General features: G+C 48.6%; 1 protein-coding gene across 1 annotated transcript in view; it reads right to left on the reverse strand.

Annotated features, from left to right (window-relative positions):
• Positions 1–982: 982 nt before the first annotated feature.
• Atxn10 (ataxin 10) overlaps positions 983–18,878 on the reverse strand; it is a gene marked incomplete at its 5' end in the record, with an annotated part of 142,470 nt that continues 124,574 nt past the window's right edge. The window contains 2 exons of the mRNA XM_048802974.1: positions 983–1,287; positions 1,745–1,932. Coding sequence (XP_048658931.1) covers positions 1,285–1,287; positions 1,745–1,932 — 191 coding nt within the window. The remainder of the gene's footprint in view (positions 1,288–1,744; positions 1,933–18,878) is intronic.

Here is an 18,878-nt window from a genome sequence, read left to right on the forward strand (position 1 = left end):
TTGATGTCCCACAAGAGAGTGACCTCTTTGTGCATTTCAAATGTGGCAATGGCTTCTTTGCGAATAAAATGTCACCACTGAGACAGAGAAAAAGTCTTTCCTAGATCGTCCCTTTACAGCTGTGGAGTATGTTAGGCAGCACATTGGAAAACCGTCACTGCACCATCAACAGCTCCAGCTGCTGCTGCAAAGCAGTTTAAGTTCAGCACAAAGAAACCTGGAATAACTTTATTTTGGAGCAATCAATATTTTCTGTAAAACTTTGGGTTGGGTCTTTGTTGTTCTTACTTGGGGAGTTTCAACATGCATTGTGCAAAATCTCTGGATTTTCAGCTTGGTAACACGGCTGTTCAAGAGTATGTGCTTGGCGCCACAGCAAGCCCTGCAGGAGTGCATGAGGCAACAAAATGAGTGAGGCGGGTGGTCGAGGAGCTTGCCTTACTTACTCCAGTTCTACCTCCGATACACGAGTATACAGACATAGGCAGATGGACAGATGTCATATAAACTCTTGCTCCTCTAAAATAATGTGCAATCTACACAAAGCTGCAGCTAAAACCAAGCGGCATTGCAAGTCTGAAGACAGAGATGGCCCTTCGTGCCCTGGTACTGTGCGCTGGGCCGAGTGTGCACTGGCCCTTCCTCCAGCACGAGGGCACAAAGGGTGAACCCAACCCAGGACGCTCTGGCACAAGAGGAGTTAAGCACCCTCGCGTCCTCTCCCTACATTCCAAAGGACAGGGCTCGGTGACAGCACAGTAGCTGAAACCAAAAGGGAGGGCTCTTGAATTAATTAACTGGAAATGAGTCTTGTCAATGTTTGGAGAGGCAGAAGGGGTGAAAAGAGACTGCTAGAATTAATCACAGTGAGAACCTACTTTGACTGCCTGCCAGAGTTCAGGAAGCCCAAGGAGAGGAGGGAGGAGAGGAGCGAAGCTGCCTGCCATCTGAGGGGGCGCGGAATCCAAGCAAACGGCCAGGCTTTGCCAAGGAAGGGCGGTGCCCTCAGAGCTTTATTATCTGCTGCCACAGTATGCACAAGGTGACACTAACGCACATTCTACGCGGGGACAAGGGAGGCCAGACAGCTACGCGTAATGCAAAGAAAAGGGGGAAGTTGAGGACTTTGATGGTGGCTGACGCCACTGAACTCTGCTACCGACAAGACCAGAGTTCCCAGGTTCACACTTACACATCTTCAAACACTTGCAGTTTCACGTATCGTGGAGAGGAACATCCACAAGTCAGACTCTGAAAATTCAGATGTTTGGATGGAGAGTTCTTTCACTAAGGAAAAAGAAACACAATCAAAGATATAACAAGTCTATTTACAAGAACTAACAAAGGAAAGACAGGCGGCGTGTGGACAGTGATCATAATCCACCGGGAGAAACCCGCAGCGACGCGTTCAGATCGCACAAGGGGCTTCCTGTTCTTTAACGGCAGTGAATGTTAGGCGTCTTTTAAAGAAAACGCCTAATTTCTGCCAGAAACTTTCTTTAGAGATGTATAAATTTCAATCTACTTTTTATATTTCTCCTCCAAAGCAAGTTTGAAATTTTAACTTTTAAGAAAACAGCAACATAAAGGCTGAACCAAAGTGGTCTTCAGCTCTACTTGGGGCTCTCTGGCAACCGGGTCAGAGACCTCCCTCCTCACCAAGGACCTTGTGGTGCCAAGGTCCCGGGGCATAGGAACAGCTGTCTGTAACTGCATGGAGGGCAGCTCACATGCGGCCACTTACCGGCGGGGGATTGTCACGAGTGGACTTCAGAATCAGCTTCTCCCCCCTCTTCTCAACTTCAAATCCCATCTTCTTCAGCAGGGATGTGTCCGCCAGCCCCTGCTCCTCCATCTTTGCAATCAAATCTTGGTTCTGGCTGTTGTCCTCAGTGAGGTTGCGGACAGCGTATACCACCCACTGCGTCAGAACTGCAGCCGAGTGAAGGAATATGGTACCAGGCTTTGCTGTTGTGTAAGTGCACATGAAAGCTGGTGGGGAGTGGACAGCACAAGCACCCTGCCACCACAGGCACCTACAACCCTCCTGGAACACGTGGCCAGGACACACCACTGGGATACACAGTCGGGCATGCGACCAGGACATGCAGCCAGAACACACAGTTAGGAGGGGCAACCAGAACATGTGACCAGGACACAAATCCCAAGTGGAAAAGGAGAAGACGACAGAACAGGTACATGTGTACATGTGCCCAGCAAGTGTGACGTCCAGGTGGCACCCGGAGGTGCCCACTCAGGAGGGATGAATGAGTGCATGAGGAAGCAAAGGCTCAGAGAAGCGGGCTGAGGTTCATGAACACCAGAACACACGGGCCTCAGGCAGGTGCATATGCGCGCGCGCACACGCGCGCACACACACACACACACACACACACCCCTTTGTTGGTAGTTATGCTGAGTCACTAGGTAAAGAAGACTCCTACAGACCTGGCCATAGAGACACCTGGTCAGAGTCAGACAGGAAAACCATCCTGCTCCTGTTATCAGTAGGAACTGATTTGGAGGAGTGACTGTGGAATTTCCTTCCTTTGGTGTTTTGGAGACTAGACGCCCTCAAGGACTTGCTGGATTTAGTTTAAACACTCCTGCTCTCGAAAGCCTCCTGCTCGGTGTCCTACACCCTGAACTGAGCACAGCTCGGAAGATGAAGATGAAAGTTTCTCTTTGTTGCCAACAAATAGAAATTCAATGAACCTTTCCGTAATGACCTTGAATGATGAAAGCACCCACTTGACTTGCCAAGGAATCTGGTTCGGTGGCCAGGAGCTGCGCAGCCCTCAAGACAGCACACGGCTACCACATGTCCTTCTGTAACAGACCCTATAGAGACCGCTCTAGGGACCTGTTTTCAGTGGTAGAACCAGAGACATATAAGAGACTGTCAATGAGCTTGCCCAGTGGCCTGAACCCTGGTCCAAAGGGAATGACAAAGAACCTGGGATGGAATCCTAGTTTTTCCAAGGAAAGAGGCCTCCCTGCTGGTGATCAGAAGAGGCTCAGGAAAGCCAGGCCTTCCTGGGGGGGGGTTACTAGGTGGGTCCACTGAGGTGCCTCCAAAGAACGGGCATGTCTGTGTTGGGCAAGGAACCTGACAGCGAGGGAGTGGAGCCTCCCCAGCCCAGAGACAAGGCTTCCGTGGTCACAAAACCAGCAGCTCCTTCTGTCGCATTTAAGGGGAAAAAAAATCCAACTCTTTTCTCTCTGGTTCAATAATTTCATAGAAAATAGAAAAGCTGAACTCCTCTACTGCAGTCAGACCACTGAGATGTTGGGAGCAGAGGCAGCTGCAGGCTCAGGAGAATCTCTGGGTTTTAAAAGGTCACTTCACCTAGTCCCTTGAGCCAACCCAAGCTGATCTGCATCCCTGCCGAGCCCCACCTGACCTGTTGGATCACAGCCCTTTCCCTGGCTGCCTCTCCTGGCTCCTCCACACAGGCTGAGCTCACGTTTGAGGGCCTGTGGTCTGGACACAGAGCTGGTGCAAAGCAGAGGCCCAGCCAGTGACTGTAAAGTGCATGACCCGAAAGGCCATTGAAGGTTCGTCACTGAAACCACTGTGGGTATAAATGACTGACCTTCTCCAGATGGGACAGGATAGGGCTGCTGGTGCCCTCCGGATGCTGATCCCATACTTAGTCACCACTTTGGTAGGAAATGTTCTCCACTGGCCATTTGTCTATTCTCCTTCATAATAAAGCCCGGGTCCTTTACAAGGTTGCTACCCCCCCCCCCCGCCCCGGAGACAGAATCTATACAAACATTTAAATACACATGGTCTAAATTGAATCTTCTCCTCTTTTCTGCAATCACCAAATCTCAATTTTGTGCTATTATAGAAAATAAAAATAACGTTCCCAGGTGTCAGATACTTGCACTATGTGAATAAGCTTCTGAGCAAATTATCTGCTTTATCAACCTCTGCACTCAGGACAACACCGTCACTATGCACATTGGTTTCCTCACTTTCTGTCGAAAAAGGGGTGTATTTAGGTAAGAAAATGTGTAAGACCAAAAGGTTTGGGTTCATGCACGTAACTAACTGGAAATGACACAAACAAAACATTTTCTTCTTTCTGAAACTTACTGGTTCTTCACAAAGTATAACTGAAAACAGGCAAAAGGAGCTTCCCTCAATGCTCTGAGCTGCTGAAACTGAGGGCTGGCTGGCTAAGTGGCAGAGGAGCGACACCAGCAGGGCCACGGCCAGTGACAGATGCAGAGGCTGTGGAGAAGAGTGCCACCACCCAGAGCTGTATGTCAGTAAACCACCTCCACTGCAGGGCAGACCAGCCACGTCCCCAGACAGGGCTCACCTGTTCCCCTCCCTGCAAGCTGGGGTGAGTGTCCCCTCCTCCTGCAAGCGTCCCTCAGAGTTCCAGCACTCTGCTATACCAGCTTGCGTTAGAAGCTCCTGCCATGGATTCCAGAGCATTCTTCTAGCAGTTAATGCCACGCTGTGCTGCACTAATGTGCCCTGTGCCTGCGAGCTCCTGCAGGAGCCACACCTAATTCCTTTCCGCAGCCCAACACCCTGTCCAGGTCTAGTTCCTGGCTCAGAGTGACAAGCTCAATTCGCATCTATGGAAATCATGTAAGCTATGACTACTTGTCAGTATTTCTCCTCTGCCCTCATGCCTGTGAACCCCTTGAGACGAGACTGCTGTCTTATCCGCCTGCCTGTCCTCTGCCCCAGCATGATGCCAGGAAGCCCGCACTGCAGTGCCAAAGTCCAGCTGTCCCCTCCTTCCCACAGAAGGGCTGTGGCGGCACTCAGCACTACACTGGCTGTGCTCTGCCCTCTGGTTCTGACTGGTTCCCGAGTCGGGGCTCTGGAGGACTGAGTCAGAAGAAGCTAATGCCACTGAGGCAAGGAATGAAAGGTCCAAGATGAGCAACCCCAGAATTCCCCTGCCGAGGGCAAGAGGGAGCTCCTCTATCACATTCTGTGAAAACACCTGTTAGTATGGTATTTATCCTCAATTCATCCTTAAAATGCTGGGTAGTTCGTTTCTGCAGAAGACAAAGGGAAAAGGGGCACAGAAGAATGTAGCGGAGAGCCGCAGCTCCCAGCTGGGTCTTCAGTGTCCCACTCCAGGACAAGTTACCTGGCATGCAGGGCCTGGCGGAAGCAGCACCAAGTCCAGGAGCAAGGCACCTCTCCCAGACCCTGCTGCCAGCACAAGGAGTGGAGGGGTGGGGTGGGGGCACAGACTGCCCTGGAGCAGCCCCTCAGGACCCTGAGTCCACAGAGGAACAGCAGCAAGCCCAGCACTGGCCACTTCAGGCCGTGATGCCCTCTCTGGAGCCAATGCTGTCCACCTTCTGTCCTAAGGAGGACTTCACCTGATCAGAGTCCCAGGAAGCACTTGCTGTCCTGGGCAGCAGGTAAAAACCATGGCTTCCCCAGTGAGCATGGCCAGCCAGGGGCCCTCCACCTGTAGAGCATGCAGCGCAAGGGTCCTGTGGCCTGTCCCAACTTCCAATGGGAACGTCTGGGCTCTACTGTTCAGGACTTCAGACATAATAAAAAGCACAAAATCTATGTTTTATAGTTGTTCCTTTCAGAAAATTAAAAAGGTTTTTTATTAGGTCTTATTTCTTTTTAATGTATATCTATTCTTAAACTGATACATAAAAACAAAAATTATAGGAAACTATAGGAACCATGTGAGATTTAAAAAAAAAAAATTTGTACTTGTAGATGGACAGAATGGCTTTATTTTATTTATTTTTACGTGTTGCTCATCATCAAACCCAGAGCCAGGCAAGCACTTTGCCTCTTGAGCTATGTACAGCCCCAGCCCGACGTGAGGTTTTGATACACATACACTGTGTAATGTTTAAACAAGGACAAACACACGGATCTCCTCACACGCTTGTTGTTTCTTCGTGGTGACAGCATCCAGATGCCTCCCTCCCAGCTCTTTACAACATGCCATGCACCACGGTTCCCCGTCATCACCCCACTGGCCACTGAACCCAGACTTCTTACTTTAGCTAACTACAACTTAGTCCCCATTCATCAAAATAAAAGTAATAACATTTTGCAAAATTTGAGTTGAAAAGAGAGTAAACCCAGCCCTAGGAGGTGGCGAGCACAGCCCTGGGGTGCGAGTCTGTGGTGCGGTGTGCTCCTGTGCCCGCAAGGTGGGAGCCTGGGCAGCCAGCAGACCCAGACTGCACTAAGTGCTACAGGGAGATTAAAGAAAGTCCCAGTTAATGTTCACACGGCCCTCTTGTTCCCTCTCTAAAGAGACAGGGAGCAAGAAAGAGTGAGGGGAAAATTAAACACCTTCTAAAGTCTCTAATCCCACCAACACTTGAAGTGCGATATTGTGTGCCTGGCTCTGGAGAGAGCTTCTGGCGTCTCCGCAGCTACTACAAGTAGACGGCTGGAGCCTGTCTGTTGCACAACTGCCTCCAGAGAGCTGCACCCAGCACTGCAGGGAAGGCTTGCAGGGCTGCACCCTGAGGGCACCCGGTCCACAGGGACCAAGGTGGCACCAAGCACTGTGAAGCTGCTGACCAGGGAGTGAAAGGAGTAGCCAAGAACACCTGCACTGAGGCGGTGACCCTCCCAGATACCTGCCGCTGGTCCAGGAGTCAGCGCTGAGCTGACACCTTGCACCTTAGGAGGGCAGAAAAATGCAGGCTGAGAAAGGAGCCTCCGTAGACAGGCTCATGACCAGCACAGTACCGACAGCAGATTCACATGCCAAACGCAATTTTTAAAGTAGTGAGAGTGAGTCAAAAGACTAGACCTGCCTAATGAGAATCCTTCCTGTAACCACAGGCCACCTGTTTGGGAGTCAGGGAAGTCAGCACTACTTGAAGTCCTGGAGAGACAGAGCACAGCGCAGGCCAGCACTGTCCAGGAGGCTGCTGAGAAAGGGCTACAAAGGCTGGCCGCTAACTAAAACCACTTCTTTGTATTTCATTTAGTTTCATGTATTTTGTTGATTGGAAAACTCAAAATAATAATACTAATGAAAACTGTTTGAAATTCAAACTTTAGGGTCCACAAATAGAGTGTTGGGGCCATGGCCAGCAACACTTATCTGCGTAAGTGGAGCAGATGTGGAGACAGACCGTGGGAATCACTGGCCAAAGGCACCTGCCACACGGCCTGCCGAAGGGCCTGCGACTCTGGCCTAGGACACAGAGGCCTCAAAACACTGGTTGAATGAATAAATAAATGCACTATTGAGGACTAGGGTTGAAAAAAACCTACATTATTTAAATGAAAACAATTTAAATATGTTAAAAATTTTTGACTTTTCAGGCTATAAATGTACTTTATGTAATCTGTATAATAAATACATATACTTTATACATATTAAATTTTGCTTTTAATATATGTTCAAAAACCATTTTTAGACAACACGCCCTTGAAGGCAAGGGACCTTGTGGTATGTAACTTCTCAGGGCACGCTACGGGGCCGAGAGCAGGGTGGAGCCCTTGCTGAGCTGGTGTGTGAGAACACCACGTAAACCCTCCCCATTAGGCCTCTACATACAGCTGGGCCGCTTCCTACCTGACGTAAAAGGTTTCTTAAGACAGGGTGAATGGCAGCCCCCTGACATATGCAAACAGGTATCCGTGCAGACTATGGCAAAACTGAGGCAAATGTTTTGAGGATGCAGGAGTACTTCAGTTTTAAACTGGTTCTGAAAGTACCTTACATGAGCAAAACGCAAATACGTCAATTTCCATCATCCAAAGGGGAAAATGGCAGGGGCTGTGGCAATGCAACTGCAAGGCTCCCCCGATAGAGCCCCCCGCCACACACACAGGGCAAGCCCAGACCTACTCCAGGCACCTCCTGAGGCACTGCTGCTGATGCTGGGGGAAGAGGGACCTGTCAGAGCCAGGTGGGGCCAGACAGGATGGAGATTCGGGAAGGAGCCTCCCCCAGGTCAGGCCCCTGCAGCCCTCAGGGGCGATGCTGTGCTTACTGGAGGACAGATGGCTGTACTTCCCCTCCTCTGTGACCAACTGGGTTTAGCTCCACACTCTTCCCATTCAGAAAATTAAAGCGGGAGCTTCCCAGCCTACATCCTCCAGGGCTCCGTGCGATGGTGGAACGGTGTGTCTGAGGACCACGGCAAACCACCCCTTCCGCTCCCGCTTCCTGCCCTAGGGCTCCCTCTGTGGACCCAAGGGAACATCTGTGCTTCAAGGGTCTCTGTGCAGTGCTGCATGCACTCTCCCATGATTTGTAGGCTGTCTTATCCCAACAGCTTGACAAACCGAGGTGGCACCCGCCAACTCACTCTATAGTGACTTGCTCACAGCCAGAGCCGAAACTGGTAAAAAACAAAACAAAACAAAAAACCCATGAATAGAGGAGGGTAGGGAAGCAGATAATTGCTAGATTTGTAAATCACAGGTCACAATATGAAGAACAGGCTAGCACTTGCACTTAAATACCACAAAGACACACAGTTCCATTTTGCTGAGGAAAACGGTCACCTCGAACGCTACTGCTCTGAAGGAGATGGAGCATCACGGGGAGCAGTATGAAGGCCCTGAGGAGCCCTGTGGAGCCTTCCTGGACCACACAGCACCCACCGTCACAAGAGGAACTGCTCTGTGTGCACAAACCAGGGGGCAGGCCACACTCGCTGTGCTCAGTGGGCACAGCTAAGGGACTTTGAAAGGAGACTAGACACTTCCCGCGCGTGCACGTGTGTGTGTGTGTGTGTGTGTGTGTGTGTGTGTGTGTGAGTGAGAGAGAGACAGAGAGAGGCCGTTTCTCCACCACTGAGCTGCGAGACCTGCCCTAGACATCCCCCCTTTCGTGGGCCTCTTCCCTGAAGTCCAAATGTCTTTCCACCTTAGGAAGCGCCCCCTTCCCAGGCAGCCTCACCTGGGGCAGGGTGAAGGACCAGATCACCTCCATCCTCTGCCCACCCTGCCCTCTGCCAGTCCAAGTGCACAGGGCCCAGCAACCAGGACAAGAGCAAAGCCAGGGCCTGTGCAGCTGGCCGTGAAGTCACAGGCAGACCACGTTCCCCTCTCTGGCCTGAGAGTCACCACTCGCCCTTCCCACTCCAAAGCTGTGGCGGCTGGGCGGGGGCCACGCTCACAGGTACCTTGCATCCGCAGGGTTTGGGCGGTGAAGGATCCCATGGCTCTGAAACTAATTTTGTATATGACACAGGCTCTGGAACCATTTTACGAACCACTTCAAAGCCAGTGTGGGTGAAGCAGTCACGGCCTGGCACCAGCATCACACTACAGGTTTCAGGGTCAGAAAAGCCAACACCATTTCTAACTCAACCCACACCAAAGGGTTCTGAGGCCACAGATAGTCCCATCTGTATTCGGAGCAGCACTCTAATGTCACTTCTGAGACTCTACAAGGGCCACTGCACGCAGCAGTTTAACAAAGTGCCCAGCATGTGTGCAGCACACAGTAGTGCTTTGACACGTGGCCCTGAGCACGGGCTCTGGAGTCCACCGGGGTGCCCCACTCTCCTGCGCACTCCCTGCCTGCTGCAGCCCCCTCGCATGCACAATAGGAGCGCTCTGATAACGTGCCCTAGGTCCTGGCTGGGTCTGCAGATACGGGGTGGCTCCTTCAGCTCCTCTACTAGATACAGGCTGTGAGATGCTGTTTAATAAACTCTTGTGGCCTTCTCGTGTGCTTGGGAGACAGTCTGGGAAACAGTCAGCTTCTAGAAAGAACAAAAGTTCAGATCCATGACCCTGTCAGCAGGGCAGGATTGAGCTTAGCTGCTTGTCGACGGAGGAACTTGAGGAGCCAGGGGACAGGGCAGAAACCCTGGGAAGCTCGAGGCCCTGCCCTCCAGGTAAAGAGGGTGTTTGCAAGAGCCTGGCACTCTGAAAATAAGAAGCCACCAGACAACAAATTGGTTCAACCAATTGGAACCATTCAAAGCAAAGGGCCCTCTGGGTGCACACACAGCTTCACAGGGTGCTCCCCATGTGCACAGTGCACAGAGATTGAAAAAAACTATCAGCTTGTCACATGGAAATCCAACAGAAAACCCGAGTGACAGGACCAATCGCAGCAGCAACCATCCCCATGACAATATGCTTGCAGCCATCCTACGCACCCACGGAAGGCACTCAGCCGGAGTACCCTCATCCTGCAGAGTAGAGCAGCTTCTCTATGCCCACCAACATGCAGTGGTGCAGTCGGGCCTGGGCATGGGCAGTCGGCTCCAGCATCACCCTCCTTGCTGCCCGGCCACACTGCCCCCAAGCCTCTTCATTGCCCACAGAGAACCAGATGAGCCCCCTGGAGGGACAGAGCAGTCCTTCCTCCTGTCATTGAGGTGGTGAACTTCTAAGACCTGCCTGGAAATCAAGAAAAGGAATGGCAGGATGCGGGAGGCCTCCCTTTCTCTCCAAACAACTCCCAGGAAATGAGCTGCAGATACCACTGAGTGACTACCTCTGCAAATACCTTTGCAACTAGCTAACAGAACCACAGTTCAAACTGAAATGAAAAATTGGAGTAGAAAAAGCAAGTAATCCCATCTAAATTATAGGAGATTAGTGTTGGTCTAGCACTAATGACATTTCAGAATTAATAAAGTATAGCCAAGGGTCAAAAACAGTGCTGAGCTACAGAGGATTAAATGAAGAACACCAACAATGCGGAGCTTCTGGCAGATTTCAGAACGGACAAGACGCAGCAGGCATTGACGAGTCAGGAGCTCTTCCTGCACAGCCAGGTGCCTGGCACCTCCTGTGCTTGGGGATGTCACTAGTCCCTGTGCTGGTCTGCTCCAGGGTCACCACAACCAAGCTGCCTTGCCTCTCTTCTGGCACCAGTCAGTGGCCCTAGGAAGTCACTGTCCTGTGAGGGGTGGCCTCAGTTTGCACAGGCAGAGGTATGCAGAGGCATCCTGTCCCCTCCCCCACGAGCCATGCAGACAGACACAGCAGGGCAGCTTTCTTCCAGGCCCTCTGCTTCCACTTCTGTCAGGAAGGAACATCTCAAGAGAGGTGTGCAGCCTGGCTTCTCTCCCCACAGAGACTAGATCTCCCTCTCCAGGGGAAGAGCACTGCTGGGTCCATTTTAAAGCCAGGCAGCCTGCAGCAGGAATTTATAATGGGTAAATAATTCGAACTTTAACTGGAATCAAGCCAACAACACTTTAGACTATTTCAAAGCCATGCTGGTTGTGGTGGTGACATTAAGTTCTTAAAGTCTTCCTTGATATATGTCTTTCTTTGAAAAATTCTAAAAATACAGAATAGATTGCTTTTGGCAAAAAATTTATCCAGTTCCAGAAACTTAACACTTTAACGTGTTTTTCCTCTTCTCCGAACAATAATGCCTCTTGATCTTTACAAGTCACATCAAGGGATTTAGATACACACAGAAACCCAACTGGGGCTGGATGCAGCTCAGGGTACAGCACTTGCCTTGCGTGTGCCAGGCTCTGGCTGCGCATGCACGAGCGCGCGCGCGCGCGCACACACACACACACACACAGTTTGTCATACATTTGGATGTCTCTTGAGAATGTGACCATGGTCTAGTCACTCATTTAACAACCATGAAGGCTTTGTGCTCAAGCCTGGGAGCCCAATTGACATGACCCTCCAGGTCCCGCCCTTGAGGAGTTCATACTTCAGGTAGAGGCAGGGGGTAAACAACACAACCAGCCACAGTGACAGGCTGAAGAGAGCCTGCAGAACTGCACAGGGCACAGGCAGCAGGGCTGGGCTCCCTGGGAGCTGAGTCCAGAGGAGAAGCAGTCATGGTGCACCTGAGGAAGTGGTGCAGGCAGAGAAGCCGCCCGAGGGGGAAGCCTGTGGGCAGAGGCCAAGGTGTGAAGAGGCAGAGTGGGTCTGCCAGGTCTTCTGGGGACCATTAGGATGCTGACGCCAGCACAAACCCTCAAAGAGCTGGGGGCGGTGCAAACGGGGCCTTGGTGGCAGGAGGAAGGCTGGGCAGTGAGGCCCAGCTGGCTCCATCCCGACTGCCTTTCGCAAGTTGCTCCAAGTTGGGTGATCTGTGCATCCTCATGCAGGAAGCTTCCCCACTTGGAAGCATGGCCAGCTTGCACGTCAGAATGACATGAGGGGACGTGTCCCAGGCCTTGCACCGGACCGAGTACAAGACCTGTGCAGGCTTCCTTCCAAGCAGCAGGCTCCTGTACTGGTCTGTGACTTCACACCTCCTTCCCTCAGTTCTTCATTCATAAAATGGGAGGCAGACAATAAGATGGTGGGATACAGTGACTGACAGTTTGGGGAAGAGATCAACTTCTTGGGCTGTGGGGACAGCAGAGCTGAGTGAGGTTCAAACTACACTACCATTCCTCCTGCCAACCACCCAGGGGCCTTGGCACCTACAAAACTGAGGTCAAAACACTATTTCATATGATGGTCAGCAAGATTAATGAACTCGATCACAATGCCTGGCACGTCAATAAATGCCAGCAGCTATCGGTAAATACACAAAACTGGTGGGTTCCTTTTTTCCCCCCTAAAGACCTGCAGAAATTTGCTTGTGCACAGACCCTGACAAGGTTCTGAGTGAGGTGCGGCTGCTACCTCCCTCTCTTCCAAAGTCAGACTGTGGTAAAACACGAATCTTGCCATGGTAACCGTGCCCTGTACACAGCGCAGGACGCTAGTCATTCACACACGCTGTGTACCCATCCCATTGCCTGTCTATACAATGCTTTCCATCTGGTAACATGGAAGCTCTCTGCCCACCAAGCAGCAAGTACCCTCTCCCGCTACCCCAACCCAGCCCAGTGCCAGACTCCACTCTGCCTCCACATCCAGCACTCCAAGAACCTCTGGTGACTGCTCATTTCACTGAGCACGTGCCCAGGGAGTCAAGGACCATTCGCACGGTGGCCTATAGCAGGGTTCTCTCCCTCCTCGAGGTTGGGAACACTCTGCTGGACAGATGGACCACATTTTGATCATGCCCTCATCCCCCGTGGACACTTATTTCACATTCTGGCTCTTCTGAACAATAGTTCTATGAACACAGACATTCAAATTTCTCTTCCAGACAGGGTTTTCGATTCTTTGGAGCATGCACCTCAACATGCAAGAGCTGCATCATGTGGTGATTCTGTGTTTGAACCTGAGGAACCATCACACTGTTTTCCACAATAGCTGTACATTCATTCCCATCAGCAGTGCAACCAAGAGCCGTTTTTCCAACATCCTTATCAAAAGTTTTTAAAATAATAATTGCCATGCTAATGGCTATGAGGTGGTATCTAATGGTAGTTTTGATGTTTATTTCCCCAATGATTAGTGAAGCTGAGTATCCACCTCTTTGTGGGCTTCCTGGTCATCTGTGCATCATCTTCGAGGAAGTGTCTGTTCAAGTCCTTTGCCTATTTTGGAATCAGGTTGGTTGTTTTCTATTGTTGCTATTAAGTTTTAGGAGTTTTCTATAAATTCTGGATATTAATCCCCTATCAGATACATGTTTTGCAAACATTTTCTCCTATTCTTTACCTATTTATTCTGATGATAATGTCTTTTGAGGCAGAAAGTTTTAAATTTCCATACAGGTCAGTTATCCTTTTGTCACCTACATCTCTGGTGTCAGAACCAAGAAGTCATCACCAAACTGAATGCTGTGAAGCTTTGGCCCTGTTCTCTTCTAAGCCACACAATGTTAGGTTTTACATTTAGGTCTTTGATTGCTATAGTTTGTGTTACGCCGTAAAATTGGGAAATGTGTATTCCAGATCTGTTCTTCTTATATGTTCTTTGGCTGATGGAATCCAAAGGATTCCGAATGAATTTCAGGGTGGGCTTTTCTATTTCTGCAATAACTTCATTAGGATATTGACATGGATAGCAGTGAATCTGGAGACTGCTTTTGGAAGTACTGATACCTTTAACAATATTAAAATTTCCAACCTAAGAACATGGGATGCACCTCCAAACAAATTGTTTATGTCCAGATTAAATTCATCACCCCCCTACCCCTCCCCAGTACTGGGAGTTTTCATTGTACAAATCTTTCACCTCCTTGGTTAAATTAATTCCCAAGTATTTCATTACTTTTTAAAAAATATATATATATTTTTTTAGTTGTAGATGGACACAATATCTTCATTTGTTTATTCTTTATGTGGTGCTAAGGATCAAACCCAGTGCCTCACATGTGCAAGGTACACTGAGCCCCAGCCCCTTCATTACTTTTGATGTTATTATAAATGGAGTCACATAATTTCCTTTTTAGATTGCTCATTAGTACATAGAGACACACCTGATTTTTGTACTGACTTTGTATCATGCTACTTTGCTGAACTCACTTATTAGTTCTAACAGTATTTACATGTAGAAAATCCTACATATAAGACCATATGATCTGTGAATAGAAACAGTTATGCTTCTTCCTTTTGGTTGTTGTATTGTATTTCTAGTTTGTTCACAGGGAGTTGTTATTCCTTTTTTTAAATCATGAAAGGGTATTAAATTCTGTCAAATGCTTCTTTCTGCATCAATAGAAATGATCACGTAACATTTCCCCTTTACTCTGCTACTGCTGGTTTTGTGATGCTGAATGTGCTTGGCCTCCAAGAGCGGCCCAGCTGGTTATGATGGACAGTCATGCTGGTGAATCCAGTTTGCTTGTGTTTTGTTGAGGATCTCTATGTTGATCTTCATAAGAGATACTGGTCTAAAGTTTTCTTTTAATGTAGTATCTTTAGCTTTCCTATCAGGGTAAAGCTGACCTTACAGAACAAGCTAAAAGTTTTCACTCCTCTTCAAGTGTTGTAGAAAAGTTTGAGAACGACTGGTATTAATCCTTTAAATGTTGGGTAGAATTCACCATCAGGTCCTGGGTTTTTCTTTACTGATACACTTTTAGTTACTGATTCAATCTCTTTACTGGTTTTAAGTCTATTCAGATTTTCCATTTCTCTGCAATTTTGTTTGGGCAGAATTTCACTCTCTAGGAATCTGCCCATTTCATCTAAGTTTTCCAATCTGTTGTGCTCATAACCATTTTTATTTCTGTAGAATCAGTAGTAATGCCCCCATTTCATTTCTTCAAGTTGATCAATTCTGTTGTTCTTTTAAAAGAACCAACTGTGGTTTCATAATTTTCTGTTTTTTTTTTTAAATTTAAATCTTTAGATTTTGTTTACCTCTTACCTGTTTTATCTCTGTTTTAATCTTCATCTTCCCTGTTAGCTTTGGGTTTAGTTTATTCTTTTTCTACTTCCTTTCCACAAATTGTAAAGTTAGGCTATTGATTTTGGGATAATTTTTTAAACGTAAATGTGTATAGCTATCCACTTCTCCCCCAGCACTGCTTTAGCTGTGTTCTCTAAGTTTGAGTAAGTTGCTTTCATCAATCTGTATTTTCCAATTTCCCTCTGATTTCTTTTCTGACCTATTTACTAAGAGTATGTTGTTTAATTTCCCAAATTGAAGAGTTTCATTTTGTGGCTGATTTCTAACTTCATCGCACGGGCTCACAGATGATACTGTGCATGTGGCCTAATGTATGGTCCATGCTCTGAAAATGCCCCAGGTACACTTGCGAAGAACGCATGCGCTATTGCTGCTGGCAGGGTGTTCTGTGTGCGTCTGCAGACCTAGGTGGTCTGCCGTGCTGTTTCACTTCTCTGCTCCCTTACTCGCCCCCGTCCCATTGTCCTATCCATTATCGAAATTGGGGCATTGAAATCTCCAGCCATGATTTTAATACCATGTATTCATTCTTCCTTCAGTTTTGGTTCAGCATGTTTTGGAAGTTGTGAAGTCTGTAAACACTCGTGCCTGTACGCTTTGTGCTGCACTGACCTATGCAACACAGCAAGTCCTCCTGGGCGTCCCGAAGGCTTTCTCAAGTCTGCCGGGTGGCGGGAGCTGCCCTGCTCTCAGCGGTCCTCACGAGCTGCACTTGTACCGTCTGTTTCCACCCTTCAATCTTAGCCCCGTTGGTCTGTGGAGCTAAACTGAGTCCCTTGTAGACAGCACATAGCTGGATTATGTTTTTATTTATTGTGTTCACCTCTGTCTTTTGATCATCCCAGCTACACTTCGAGTAATTATGGTAAGAAAGGGTTTACGCGTGTCCTTCTGCTATTTCTCAGGTATTTATACGACTCTCAGCTTTTGGACCCTTGCTTCTGGTATTACTACCTTCTATTGTGTTTAGTTCATTTTTTATAGTGACATGTTTAAACACAGCTTTTTAATTTGTGGTTACCATGGGGATCACACTTAACATTCTAAGGTGATAACATTCAAATTTGAATTTATACCAGTTTAACTTCAATGACATACAATGACTCTGCTCCTTTACAGCTCTGTCCCCAACCCTTTTGTTTTTTCCCTCTTCTGTTGTTAACGTCACAAAATTATATCCCGATATATATTTATATATATACTAATATATTCAGTATTTCTTAATATACTCACAATTCTTTGAAATGTATCAGTTCCTTAAATCATGTAGAAAGCAAAATGTGCAATTCTAACCCACTGCTACAATGGCACCAGCTCTTCCAATTACCTATCTCTTTACCTGTATCGAGGCCATTCGTCCCGCACACAGCTTGGAGTTCCGCTAGTGACTCCTGCCTCCTCCTGCAGCAATCCGCTCAACACTGGGCAGGGCTGGGCAGGACAGGGTGGGGCCAGGTCCCAAACTCCCTCAGGTTTTGTCTCTCCCATCTGAAGGACTGTCTGGGCAGCTCCAGGATGGCCGGTTGCCAGTTCTGTTCTTGTGGCACTCTGAACACACCAGGCCAGCCCCTGCCTCCTGGTCTTCCAAGTTCCTTCCTGAGAGACCCCGCTGAGCACACTCCTGAGTCACTCCTCCTTTGGGCGTTTAGGATTCTGTCTTCCCAGTCTGACTCCATGTCTCTGTCAAGCTCCTTTTACTTGGGGTTCACTAAGTTTCGTAGACGTTCACATTCAGGGAAGTTCTCAGCCCCCGTTTCTGTCCCTCCCCTGCGCTGGGCCGAGCCACTGCTCTGCTGGACGGCCTTCCACGGCCTCTGCAGCTCTGAGCGCTGCTTTCTTGTTGGTTTTAACTCTCAGTTGTGGATGACACGACACCTTTATTTTATTTATTTCTATGTGGTGCCAGGCGAGCTCCCCCCAGCCTCGCCCCCCCCTGCCTTTCACTTTGCTCGCGGCGTTTCGGGCCTTTCTCCACAGGTCCCTTCAGTTCTCTGAGTATCCTTCAGACCCTGTTTTAAAGCTCAGTCCAGCAGTTCTTCTGTCTTTGGCCTTATGTCTTTCCTTTGACTAGGCTGCACTGACCGTCTTTTATGTCTTCTGATTGTTTCTTGGTGTTCCAATCTGAACATTTCAATCTCACCCTATGGTAACTGTGGGAACACACTCTCTTCCCCAGTCTGCTGCACTCACTGGGCTTGGTGTTCGAGGAACTGCTCAGGCTGTCTCACTGGCAAAGGTCGGCTCAAGGTGGCAACTTAAGATCTCAGCTGTTCTCTGCATTTTGCCTTTACCTACAGGCCCATGGTCACTTTCTATTTTTCCCTGTACATACAGTTGTTTTTCAATGTCCTTTCTTTAATGTCTGGGTCTCAAAAGAGGAAAAAACAAATTAAATAAGGGGAAGCACTGTTCCTTTAAGCTTCTGGAAGTCACCTCAGTCAGAGGGAGCAGGAGGTTCAAGAGCCAAGGCCTCCACCTCTATACTGAGCCTCCACGGCCCAGAGCCTGATGTCAAGCTTTGGAGAACAGGTCCCAGGTGTCCGGAGCACAGAGACCTTTCTGCTCCCCGGCCTGGCTCTCAGGAGCCTTTGCGTACACAGCGGCGTGCCACAGATCTAGGGCAAGGAGCTGTTGAAAGTGACCAAAGCAACCTAACCGCTTGACCTCCTAAGCCTCTTCTGTGTGTGGCAGGCCTTCAGTCAAGTCCACAGCTCCACTGGTCTGACTGAAGAATTCAGATGGTTGAGGCTTAAGGGAGCCTGGCAGGGGTCTGCTTCTTGACCTGGGTGCTATTTACACGACATTTACCTTAGAATGATATGCAAACTGTACCTATACATTAACTTCACTTTTCTATACCCATATTATGTTTCAAAATAAGCACAAATAATCCTTTTAAAATTAGGGGAATGACTGAATTGGGACTTGGAGCGTGACAGGGATTTGCCAGAGCAGCTCACAGATTCTACCCAGGAGACAGCATCTGGCAACAGCTCCCGACACCAGCACCCTATGCCCCAGAAAGGCAGCATGTTCCCAGCTCAGGTACCTGCCTTATTGTATGGTCCCTTTTCTACATCAGAAACCCAGCAGGATGGAGCTGGGGATTTTCACAGTCACTGATTTTCTGCAAACCCATCAGGACTTCCGGGTGCTTCCTAATTACATGCAGAAGACACCTCCAAGAGCTGCACGGGTTCCTACAGGGCTCCAGGAGAGGAACAGCTGAGTGCCTTTGATTGATATTGACTTTAATATCTTCCCCAAACTGAAGAATGTTTTGATTTCCTACAGGCTTTTCCAACCTTTAACCAGAATATGCAGATCTTGATCAGAAATGAACAGTCATTGTTCTGTGAGCCGTTGTGGGAATATAAGCTTACACTAATTTTCAGAACTAAAGACAAGATTCTCTTGCAAAAGCACTTTTTTTTTAAAAAAATACTTTTTTAGTTATACGTGGGCACAATATCTTCTTTTTGTCTATTTATTTTTATGTGGTGCTAAGGATCGAGCCCAGGGTCTCACACATGAGAGGCGAGTGCTCAACCGCTGAGCCACAACCCCTGCCCGCAAAAGCACTCTTGACACACACACACACTCCATGAACTGGCCAGCATGCAGGGTTGGTGCCCTGTCCCCAGGGGTGTCCACCTCCTACCTTGCCTTCTTGGCAGCTACCAACTTG

This window comes from Marmota marmota, unplaced genomic scaffold (assembly GCF_001458135.2).
Source record: "Marmota marmota marmota unplaced genomic scaffold, marMar, whole genome shotgun sequence".
Classification (NCBI taxonomy): domain Eukaryota; kingdom Metazoa; phylum Chordata; class Mammalia; order Rodentia; family Sciuridae; genus Marmota; species Marmota marmota.